The sequence below is a fragment of the Colobus angolensis genome, unplaced genomic scaffold (assembly GCF_000951035.1).
Source record: "Colobus angolensis palliatus isolate OR3802 unplaced genomic scaffold, Cang.pa_1.0 Scaffold15, whole genome shotgun sequence".
In the NCBI taxonomy this organism is placed as follows: Eukaryota; Metazoa; Chordata; class Mammalia; order Primates; family Cercopithecidae; genus Colobus; species Colobus angolensis.
Window position 1 is genome coordinate 5,058 of NW_012114599.1, and position 12,403 is coordinate 17,460.

Sequence of the window (12,403 nt, forward strand, 5' to 3'; positions counted from 1 at the left end):
GAGCTATATGCATTTGTCTTACCCTCATAGACCTCTACACTGAAAAAGAGTTTATTTTTCTGTATATAATTTTTAAGCACATTAACAACACAACAAATCCTTCAGAAAAGAACCTCTTTTCCTGGATAAAAGGCAAAAGGAGACCAACTCAAGGTCTGTTGAAGTAATTAAAAGAAGAATTGCCCAAGACAGCTTCTATGTGGACATTAGGGAATCAAGAGAGGAAAAAAGAAAAAACAAATCTGAGAACCATCACTGAGAACCCACAGACTGCATTCACTTCCCCTCTAAATACAGAAGCAGAGAACAAGGCACCAAATCTTCTTGAGTCATAACCTCAAAAGGACATATGGCCCTTCACAATGATGAATATATCAATGAGGGTTCTTTAGGTTGCATGCAACTATCACCACCTTCAGCTTAAGTAAGTCACATACAGAAAAGGGAAATGGGAGTAGAGAGGTAGTAGGATTTCAGGTAACTCACAGGAGTGAGGGAAATGACAAAGAATAATGTGTCCAATAATTTGTGTGTGCCTCTAAAAACCCTCGCCATTGTTGTGGCAGCCAGTTCCACCCAAATTTCATCCAGCTTCATTCAAGTGCAACTGGATGACACCCAGCCTATCCTTGTAGACCTCTCGCTTCCTACTCTGGGGCTTCTCGGGCACCACTGTGAGAGATGCCCATCAGGAACTCACTGGGTGCTTACAAATGTGCAAGCCATAAGTGAGGAATTAACACCATAGTGTCACCTTTCACCAATAGGAAATAGGAGTTCTATGGACACATCCTTCCCTCACTACTCTCCCTCACTCAGATCAACAGTTCTGAGGTCCATTTTTTAAATATCCTAAATCAAGTCCTTGGGATTAGGAACTAATCACCAGTAGTGGTAGTATTGCTTAGCTTCACCTCTTTCCCAGTTTCACTCCCTGTCCTGAATGCTCTGAAAACATGCTATCAACTATATTATCCATAGCTAGCCTTCTCAGGTTCTGCTTCCTGGGGAAGCCAGGCCAATACAGCAAGACCTTGGGAAGGATCCAGGGTAGGTCTGAAATTTTCAGCCATAGAAATTTAATACCATCTCTTAAGGGTAATGACAGCAGAAGCTCTAACCAACCTCTAACCACTTCCCAGGAGAGAGTCTGATTGACCCAACTTAGGTCACATGCATACCCTAGGGTCATAGGGCATGGAATCTCATGCTGTAATCCCAAGAGAATCACTTGGAGTGGAGAAGGGAGTTTTCCAACAAGTAGGATGAAATAAGGGAAAATTTAAGAAATGTTGTTACTAGTTGGAAGTTGCTTTAGGGTCAGATTAACTCATCAATCTTTACTTTTTTTTTAATGTATACTGTGGCATCCTAATCCTCTTGTGACTGAAGTGTAAGTTTCTTTTCTCTAAGGAATCAACAGCTTTTAAGACCCTGGAATGAACCTTAAAATAGAAAACATGAGCATAATTCAGGTACATCTGGGCTTTTCTCGTAGGTTTTTTCTGATGGTTCAAAATTGATATTTTCATTCTGGAAAGTTCTTGCTCTAACAACTGTTAGAGCCATTTATTTTCACTAACTCTCATTTTGTTTCTCTCTAGGTTAATATCCAACACAGGTATTAAGCACCTTCCAGATGTTCACAAGATTCATTCTTTCCAAAAGGTTTTACTGTAAGTTTTTTCCTTGAGTGACTACCAACTGTTTACTCAGTATCTGTCTTGCCCAACGGCCATCTGAGTCTTTAATATGCATTGTGTCATCTACAACCTCCAAAAGCATTGCTCTGAGTTAGCAAAGATAGGGAGGCCAGAAGTGAGGTCCTTGATTTTACCTGCAGGCCAGTCAATATCAGTTTGGAGGAAATTGACAGACCCCTCAATAAGAGTATTGTTCACAAAACCAGCATATAGCAAAATCAAAAAGTTGCTCATTTTTTCACTATTTAGTGCTTTAATTACTGCTCTCCACATACATACACAACACCCCCTGTATGCCAGCATCCTCTCCTCTTCTTTCTAGAATTTCTATGCTGCCTTGGGCACAAAGAAACTATCTAACACATTCACATTAAAGAGTTAATGACAGGCTGTGTTTGCCTTTTCCCAAGGTATTTGTATTTTGAAAAAGGAAGAGGAAAGGTAGCATATAATGGCAATTATTTCCAATAGTGAAATTGTAAGAATATGGACAGATCCAAAAGGAAGAGATGTGGAAGGGGTGTAAGGAGTTAAGGAGAGAGGAAGGAGCTAAGCAGGGAGGGAGAAGAGAAAGAGGAAAATACGAAAATCTTTCAGAATTTCTCAAATTGTTCCAAGCTGTTCACTACATTACTTCTACAGCTGTTACTTCAATATTTACTTCTACATGTTAGATCAGACCTAACAGGGAAGATTGATGGGGGAAATAAGGAATACAAGCAGAAAATGAGACTTTCCTCATCCTTTCATTCAGAAAAATAAAAATCAATGATACAACCATTCAGATACCCAAGGAAAATAGTCAGAAGGAAACTAGCTGTAAGAAGGGGGTTGACATGAGGAGAAGGCCCAACTAAGATAACCAAAGAAGTTAGACAGGAGGTGAAAGGTCAACTTAAGTGTTGTTACATTAAGGTGAAATTATTTAAGAAAACCTTCAGAAGAAAAAAGTGGGCCACACACAGTGGCCAATGGCTATAATCCAGCACTTTGGGAAGCCAAGGCAGACGGATCGCTTAAGCACAAGGGTTTGAGACAAGCCTGGGCAACATGGTGAAACCCTGACTTTATGAAAAAATACAAAAATCAGCTGGGCATGGTGGTGCACACCGGTAGTCCCAGCTATTCCAGAGGCTGAGGTGGCAGGATCACTTGAGCCTGGGAGGTTGAGGCTACAGTGAGTTGTGATGGCACCACTGCACTCCAGCCTGGGTGACAGAGCAAAAGACCCTGTCTCAAATAAAAAAGAAAGAAAAAAAAAGACACTGAATGTCTGCAATTCCATTTGTAAGAACATACTAAAGATAAATTAGAGACAATTTTTTCTCCAGACTTTGAGATGATGAGCTGACCATCTTCTTAACAACAACTAATTATATTAATACATTACCTCAGCTAAAGACCACATCATGCCAGTTAAACTAAATGTTGGAAGGTTACATGAGTAGAGCTGATGTAAATATCTTATTTGTCTGTACTTTCTTCTAGAGACATTCAAGATAACATAAACATCCACACAATTGAAAGAAATTCTTTCTTGGGGCTGAGTTTTGAAAGTGTGATTCTGTAAGTAAGGGGAAAAATAAATCCAACACAGTAATATTTGATTTTTCATTTAGTGATCTCTTTCTCATAATTGGATGCTCCTTTTGTGTTTGGGTAACTTTGACATTTCTCCACTTAAATCACTCTCCGGTTCTGCGTTTTTCTCTCGTCTTTACATTTCAGAATCACAATGTGGAGTCATGTTAATAATTTATGATTCTGTGGTGTGATTCAAGTATTTAAAATTGCTGTTTGAATGATAGTCCCCTGTGATACAACATCTGTTCCAAAGGACAGAATAACTCAGGCATCAATAAAGCTAGTTATTGCCTGGTAAGGCTTTTGTTGCCCCAAGAAAAAGATCAGGAAGGAGGCCCAATCAGGAAGATAAGGCAATTCCCTCATAGCTATGTCAAGCAGCTCCTGCTGAGGCCCATGCTGAGCATAAGATGACTTCTCATTTTCTTAAAACAATCACATTTTTTAATGAGCTTGAGTTCCTCTCTCCGACTTTTGGGAAATCCTTTTAAATGCACTCTGTGTTGTTAATGAAAGAGCTTCTAGTCATTTATGCCAGTAGCCCCTGTAGCAGTTTATCCACTCACCAGGATGGCCAAGAAATAGGACACTATGGGCTACCTAAGTATGCCTGGGATCCATGAAAGTTAGATGCACAGAATGGCATTTGGAGACCCAGTAACTGCAATCACTTCTGTAAGATATGAAAAGCATTTTGTTGATTTCACAAATTGTTGTGTTTTTTAAAAAATACAACAGTATGAGTTTTTAAAATATGCCTATATGTACAAAAGGTAAATTCCAGTCCATAAAGAATTTTAGCCCTCTTCAATTATATGATTCAGAGACCCAGCTGTTAAAAGAAAAAGCAAATAGTAGACAGATTATGACACTTTGATGAGTAAAGCTAAGCTCTGTATTTGATGTAAATTAATTACAGAGAACAATGGAAAAAGTTTGAAAAGAGATTAGCATAGAAATGGAATGTATGCAGGGAACAATACAATTAAATCAAAGGAATGTATTCAAAATACATAATTAGAACAAAAGCTATAGGTGAGTGATACTGAATCATTTCACGTAAGCTCATGATATTTGAAGTGAAGGGTGTTGGGGGGTGTGTGTGTGTGTGTTGAGATGAGGTGATCGGGTACAGAAAGGGTGAGAAAGAGAAAGCAAAAGGAATAAACTAAAATGCAATCAGAATGAATGATATACAAAGGAAAAAAAGCACTTATTATAAGAGTAAAGAAGGAATAATTTAATCTGACTAGTCTGTGACGCAAGAGTTAAAGGAAGAGTTAAATAAGGGAAAGCAAGCTAAGAAAATGTTTTTAAAATGGGCTTTTAAAGATGAGGGTAGTTAGCTAGGGAGTTGGCAAGGGGCATGCAGAGGGAACAGAATAATAAAGACCATGAAGACTACCTGCCTTATATAAAAATAAAAATAATTGGTCAGGCGCGATGGCTCACGCCTGTAATCCAAGCACTTTGGGAGGTCAAGGTGGGCGGATCACGAGGTCAGGAGGTTAAGACTATCCTATCTAATACAGTGAAACCCCATCTCTACTAAAAATACAAAAAAAAAAAAAAATTAGCTGGGCATGGTGGCAGGTGTCTGTAATCCCCGATACTCAGGAGGCTGAGGCAGGGGAATCGCTTGAACCAGGGAGGCGGAGTTTGCAGTGAACCGAGATTGCATCACTGCACTCCAGCCTGGGCAACAGAGTGAGACTCCATCTCAAAAAATAAATAAACAAAATAAAATAAAATAGAAATAAAAAATTAAAATTAAAAAAATAATAATACAAAGAGCTTGTGGAAAACAATGAATACATGAGTTGTATTGACCTGCTGGATTGTGAAACAAATACAACAATAAAAGGATTCCTGGGCTACTTCACAGAGGGAGATTAGTGATAAATGTAATCAGTTATACCTGGATGTTTATGTTTATTTGGATCTTTCTTAAAATATGTTCATCTATGTTCATTTTAAATACAGAGACTTAAAATAAATGTTATAATGTGGCAAACTTATTCAATTTTTTATAGAAAATATATAATTAAGTGGGAATGTGCTCATATCATTCTCGTAGTTTTGCATAGTGTGTTTATATTGCTCTCACAGTATCACTGACCTGATTTTTTTGTCCAACCATAAGACAGAAGGCAAAGCACTTTAAGTGACCTGTTCTCAACTCTCCCCAAGCAGAGGCAAAGAACCCAAGGAAATAAGAACTTCTGACATAGCTTTGCAAACTCAAAGCTACAAAAGAAACATATAGATCCTGTCTGCTTTTTCCTAACTCCTGTTCATGGACCCTGATTTCTCAGAATTTAGGAACATACTTTTCAGGAAAGGAGTTTTCTTTAAAGAGTGAATGTTTCTCAAACATCTCTCTAAAGGATAAATTCACTTTTGTGGAAACAGTATCTATTGTTCTTATTTTGGCTGTCCCTTAATCCATAGACAATAAAATCATGTAATTCATACTTAACACAACTTAAGTCTCCAATTGTTTCTAGTTTAGCAGCTTCGATGCAGGGGTGCTTTCTTCCTATGGGGACATTTATGCACACTCAGGAAAAAAAAAAAAAACATGGCAAATGGCACTGATGACTGTCAAAGTATTCTATGGATAGCCATTTTCAAAATTCTGGGAATACTACACAGCTATAAAAAAGAACAAGATCATATCCTTTGCAGCAACATGGATAGATATTCTAAGCAAACTAACACAGGAACAGAAAACTAAATACCACATGTTCTCTCTTATAAGTAAGAGCTAAACAATGAGAACACATGGATTCTAGGAAGGGAACAACAGACACTGGGGCCTACTTGAGGGAGGAGTGAGAGGATCAGAAAAAATATCTATTGGGTACTACGCTATCACCTAGGTGATGGAATTATTTGTACACCAAACCCCATGACATGCAGACTACCTATGTAAAAAACCTGTACATGCTCCCCTGAAACTGAAAGTAGAAAAAAATTCTGAGGCCCTGTTCTAAAAGTAAATATATTTTTAAAGCAACCAGCAATGAAGGATTATCAGACACTAGCCTAGTGAATCAGAGAAGTGAGCAATAAAAACCCACTATGTAGAGGCTTTTGAGCCCTTCCCAAACCGCACTGAGCCCGGGTAGGAAGAGTGCCTGAATGGGGAAAGCACCCAGCTATGCCCAGCCAGGAGAATGTCCTAATTCAGAAGAAATAAAACGAGGTGACATGCATGACAGCTCCCAGCACACTCTGGCCTCAGGAGAGGCCTGCTTCATACATGTTTCCTCTGTTCCTCAGTCAGCCCATCTCCCTTGCCTGCCCCTCAATGAGTTTTAAAGGGCCAAGTCCCCAGCACCTCTACTCTTTAGGGTGAGAGCAGAGTGTGCTTCTGTAGCTTCCTGAGCCTCTGCTGAGTGAGCACACTGGCCTCGTTCTCAAGGACACAAAAGGGTTAAGATAAGCCTGTGATGCAGTTATTCCTTAGTTGATGCTCTGCCCAGGTTGTTGTAGTCATCATCATCATCATCATCTGGTTTTCATATAGGTACTTCCTCTCTTAAGAGACCAGGGGTGCGTGTAATAAATGTCGGTTTCCCTTTGTTACCAGTTTTAGATTCCCACAGACTAACGTAAACCCAAGGACAGCAGTTCTGAACATAATTTTTTATGTGTGTGATGATCCACTGTTGATAGCATGAAATACCATCCTCCTGCCCACATGATGGTATCTGTTGATTGAGATAATCCATAAAGACAAAGGGATATTTGAATACAATAATTATTTAAAATTAGTTTATGTTTTATTTGATTATAGCAACATTGATTTACAGGACAGTTATATGCAAGAAATATCAATTATCTAATTGACAGGCAAATAGGTGGAGCCTGTATGGAGTAAGGATCAGCCAACTACATATAACCCAGAGGCCAAATCCAGCTCATGAGCTAAGACAGGGAACACTAACATTGGATCTAAGTTAAGCAAAATGTTATCCCCCAGTAGAAATTCTCTTAATATTAGACCTATATTACAAAAAAATAAATTATTACACTTTGAATTTGGTCAACAAAAAATTGTGGAAATTGTTTTAAAGTACCTAAAGTACTTACATTATATTTTTTATTTTTGCCTTTTGGCCCATAAAACCTAAACTTTACTATCGGGCCCTTTACAGAAAAAGTTTGCTGAATGCTGTATTTGATCCAAATCCCCCAGGGGTCCACATCCCACAGCTGCCCCAGCAACTTCCACTATCCTGCAACAGTCAGGAGTCCAGATATGCCTGGGAGAAGCTTTCTCAAATGGCATGGGGGTGCATAGCAACTTCTTTGCCATCAGAACCCACCAACTGGTTGTGGATGTTTTAAAAGATTTACATTGCCCCTGTCTGGATTTCTTTAGCTAACTGGTTTTCAAGAGGAGGAAAAAGACATACACTTGTTCTGCTGTGACTTTAAGTGTTTTCTGGCTGCCCATGGCAGGCCAGGAAAGAGTCCTGGACACACAGGAGCTTCTCTGGGTCAGTTTTCTGAACAGTGTTATTTGTAAACCCACTAAGCCAGACAGGGTAAAGAACCTGACAGCAAAACAGGAACAGGTGGTCAGAGGCTCTTTGGGCTAAGCTCTCCTGACCTTGGTATCTGTTTTTGCTTTCAGATCCACTCAGGAGCAGAGCAAGGCAGAGCTGTAGCCCAAGGTGTCCTTGGGCTCCACTGTCCAGGGAACCCTGCTCACTGACCTTCTTAGCGCAATCAGGATGGCTGTTCTACACCCATCTCCACCTCCCCCAGAACCTCCTTCCATGCCCACTCACATCACCTTGCCCTGCCACAGCCCACATTCTCTGTAATTGATTTCTCTTCCTTTCTGGCTTAACCCAGAGCCACCTCCACAAACCTCCAATAACCAGGTCCCTATGGGTCACAGGAGATGTTCAGGTTGTCTGACAACTTAATTAGATCACTTTTGATGACAGCCAGGCCTGCTGCTGTGGGTGATCATGGGCGAAAGGCTTCAGGCCTTAGAGAAAGGTGACACAAAATGTTCTTTCTCTGTCTTATAAACACTTGTTCAATAATTGTATGATTCCTGTCCTTCAGGATGAGAAAGATCTGTCACTCCCCCCATTGCTTCTCTACATACAAATGATGTGTGTAAAGACCTTAGTTGTAGAATCCAGGCTGCTCTGCCTAAGTGTGCCTTTTCAAACTTAAATTTCATTTATTCCTTTGAAGAGGTAATACATGCACATAATACAAACTTTAAAAGTTACAAAAGATTATACAGCAATAAATCAGTCTTCCTCCCACCCATGTCCCCAGGCTTTAAAGGTGGCATTTTCTTTATGCCTCTAACCTGTGCTGTCTGCCCTTGCTCAGTGCTTCCAATTATGAAACCCCTGTATTGTGTGCATCTGACATTATTGGTTTTTTAATAGGCCTTTTATTTCAGATGGCTGAATAAGAATGGGATTCAAGAAATACACAACTGTGCATTCAATGGAACCCAACTAGATGAGCTGTAAGTAGCCCTGACTGTTCTTCCAGCCCATTTAAAGGGAAATGGCTCCTTTAACAGCAATATTTATGTGGCTTTGTGTTTTCCTTCTTCTTTCCTCAACCCCATCCCCAGGAATCTAAGCGATAATAATAATTTAGAAGAATTGCCTAATGATGTTTTCCACGGAGCCTCTGGACCAGTCATCCTGTGAGTAGCTTTCCCCATTTCTGTATGTAAGAGCTCAGTTTGTGTAAGTTAGAAGTCAACTCTCTGCAGCTAGGGGAGAAGCTTCCAAGGCAGGACTGGCCATCAAGGTCAATTTTTATTCATGTCATCTGCCAAGATTTATATAGACAATTTAAGGCTTATCCACAGTCTAACTCTCCATAAAAAAGCAACACTAATAATAACATGTAATGAGCATGCACAGAGTGTCAGATGATGTTCTAAGAAGCTAAGATGCATTTTCTTGTTTAATCCTTATAATCAACCCCTATGGTAGGATCTCTTATTCCCATTTTACAGAAGCAAAAACTGGCTTCCCTGGAGAGGTTAATTCACTCACTCAAGGTTATACAAGAGTTACAGCAGGGATTTAAACTGATCTAACTCATGGTACAGACCCACAACCACTCGACTATGTGTCTCTTCCCTGGAAAGGAAAGCACAATTCTCCATCATCCTCAACACCCAGGAGCTTCCTTCAATCCAATGAGACCTATATATACATTATTTTCGGATCCTCTTTCCAGATCCCTTGGGATACATTCTGTGCCTCATAGCCCTGCATCAGCACCTCTCCTCTTGTCATTTCCTTACTTCCATCTTTCCCTCCAAAAGTGGCATTCCCATCTTCTCTTCTTGCCTACACTTCCCCTTCCATCAAAGATCATTCCAAAGTTCTACCTCCACAAGTCTCTCTGACAACCTTGCCATCAGTGACTTCTTCCCGTGGCTCTCATGGCCTTTATGGCTTCTTTGGTGGGGTGACAATCTGCATCACAATCACAAAAAGGCTTTTTAAAAATGTGTTCCTGGCCTCTAAGCAAGACCTACTACATTTACTGAAGAAAGTACTTCAAGAATGAAGAAAGGAACCCAAAAGGAGAGAATGAGGTACAAGAAGGAATGGTGAGCAGAGAAATAGATAAGCATGTTAATAAATCTACAATTTTACTAAAGGATCCTTACGTAATCTGCCTGAAGTCAAGTCAGGCATTTAGGAGCCACCCACCTGAACGTCTTATTTGGCAGTTGGCATAAGCTACCATGTGTGGTTATCTACCCACCTACCCACGAACCATCTATATGCGTCACTTTTGTCTTCACCAAATAGCTAATATTCTCCTTCAGGCTGGAGCCTGTATACCTCTAGAATTAGACCTGGTATGGAAAGTCAGAATTTTGAATATTTATTATTAATGATAAAGGGTGTGTTGTGATCCGTATGTGAGATTCTGCTGCTTTGAAGAAATAAATATACACTTTAGGGTAGATTTATCATCCTGATCATGTTCAAAGATTATTTGAGAATGCCTCGCTTGAGATAGACAACCTATGCAAATGGAGTATCAGTGTGATTAAAGCAGAGATATAGAGCAGACTTCCTTGGTTTAGATCAATTCTCACCTCTCTAAGCCTCAGTTTCCTCACCTAAAAAATGGCCAAAAAATACCTATTTCCTAATATTATTTGAAGCATAAAACACAAACACATAAATATTTTTTCACTCATCAAATAAATTTTTAAGCAGGACCGATCCTGTGCCATGCAGCGAACAAAGGAAAGTTCTTCCTCAGAAAGCTTATATTCTTATTGGGGGTGGGGATAGAGAAGAGTCAGGCAATACTTTAAATATACAACTTAATATATCAAGTCATGATATATCTATGAAGTACAAGGAAGGACCCAGGGCTAACAAATGGGGAGTGTTGGGCATATAGTCCATGGACTCAAGTACACTCAAGTATACAAAATACTCAAAGCTTGTACTGCTTAGTTCATGTTCCCTGTTCTTAGAGTGCTTGGGAGACAAATGAATTTTCACAAGTACTTTTGATGTCTTTGACCCCCACAATAGCAGCATGTCAGTTTCACTTAGCAAAAAGCCCTAAAAGTGTTGAATGTTCCTAAGTAGGCATCTCTATCTGTTCATGGAAGAATATTTAAGTGATGGGTGGATTTCCATATGTGACCTGTACCAGGTACAATATTGAATCTATAGCATCTTAACCTACTACCTGCTCCTGAGAATAGTGAAGTTGGATGAGATCCCCCAATTCCTTCATTATCCAGCTGAAGAAATCAGAACCAGAGGAGGGAGGTGATCTGTTAAAGATCACACTGCAACTAGAAGGGGCAGAGTCTGGACCAGAAACTAGGTCTTCTGCCTCCCATTCCATGTGTTCCTATCATACCATGTTGCCATAAATACGTTTAATTCAACATCTAAAAGTTATTCGGTGAGGCCCCCTGCAACTGGTTGTGAGCTAAAATAGAGAGGAAAATAACTATTAACACCAGCCTCCCAGTCTAAGAACACCAGTCAATGTTACATAAACATGGCACAGAAGAACATCTCCTGAGGTTGCACAAGCAGATTCCAGGCTAAGACACTGCACAATGTATCTCATAAGAATACAGCCCCATTGTGAATGCAGGCAAGAAGAGAGCCTCTGTGAAAGCATCGGAAGCAATTCTGCACGGTCCTCAAGTTATAGGCCCATTGTTTTATTTCTTTTATCTATCTTACCACAGGAACACATCTGTCTAGAATTAAGTAAATAAAATTTACAGAAATTCCATGGAATTAGGAAGCACTCTCCATGACTTAAAAAGGTAGAGAGTGGTAATACATTCCCACATATTTTCACCTTATTGCAGGATCCTGGCTGGAAGCCCGGCTTATAATTGCTAATTTCCTCTCCTCCCTCTGGGGCCAAAAGAATTGTTCACCTTAACATCAAGCCACCCTTTCTGGGGCTTTCAGGTTAGTCCATAGATGTTCTTCAAGCCTCTCCTCCTACTGACTTGAGATGCAAGAAGACGAATAACCTATTCCACATCCCACTTCTGCAACCAGATACACTAAACCATCTAAAGCCTGGCCTGAGAGGTGCTTGTGCAGGTGTGCAGTAGACCAGCCCACTCAGGTGACGAGGTGAGAGGTGAGAATAGGACTATGCGTAGGCTATTCAGATCACAGTAGGTGCAGATCATGCTGACCTTGACTGTACCTTGGGTCAGATTGCTGTCCCCACTCCCACACACACACAAAAAGACTGTGATATATCTGCATACAGGATGTTTACTGGAGGGTGCTCTCAGAATGTACAGAGAATGCTTGATGGAAGCAGAATCAGGGTAATGCATTTGGAGCAAAAGGCTCAGCTGATCCCATGGGGAGATCTGGAGTTAAGACGGTCCTTCAAAGTTGTACTGAATTAAGGTAAGGGGCAAGTCCTCCATATCAAGAATCACTGGGTGCAGGCTGTCCCTGGGGAGGAGCCAAACTCCTGGGGAGGAGTAAGTCAGCTGAGGGCAATTCCCAGAGTAGACTCAGCTATGAGCCACTTCAGCTGCGAGTGGTTCTCAGCTGCCCTAGAGCAGCATCTTCAGAGTTGGATGG

At 40.3% G+C, this 12,403-nt stretch overlaps 1 protein-coding gene across 1 annotated transcript in view; it reads left to right on the forward strand.

Annotated features, from left to right (window-relative positions):
• Nucleotides 1-1,604: 1,604 nt before the first annotated feature.
• Nucleotides 1,605-12,403, forward strand: part of FSHR (follicle stimulating hormone receptor) — a gene marked incomplete at its 5' end in the record, with an annotated part of 27,565 nt that continues 16,766 nt past the window's right edge. The window contains 4 exons of the mRNA XM_011936012.1: nucleotides 1,605-1,676; nucleotides 3,192-3,269; nucleotides 8,728-8,796; nucleotides 8,908-8,982. Coding sequence (XP_011791402.1) covers nucleotides 1,605-1,676; nucleotides 3,192-3,269; nucleotides 8,728-8,796; nucleotides 8,908-8,982 — 294 coding nt within the window. The remainder of the gene's footprint in view (nucleotides 1,677-3,191; nucleotides 3,270-8,727; nucleotides 8,797-8,907; nucleotides 8,983-12,403) is intronic.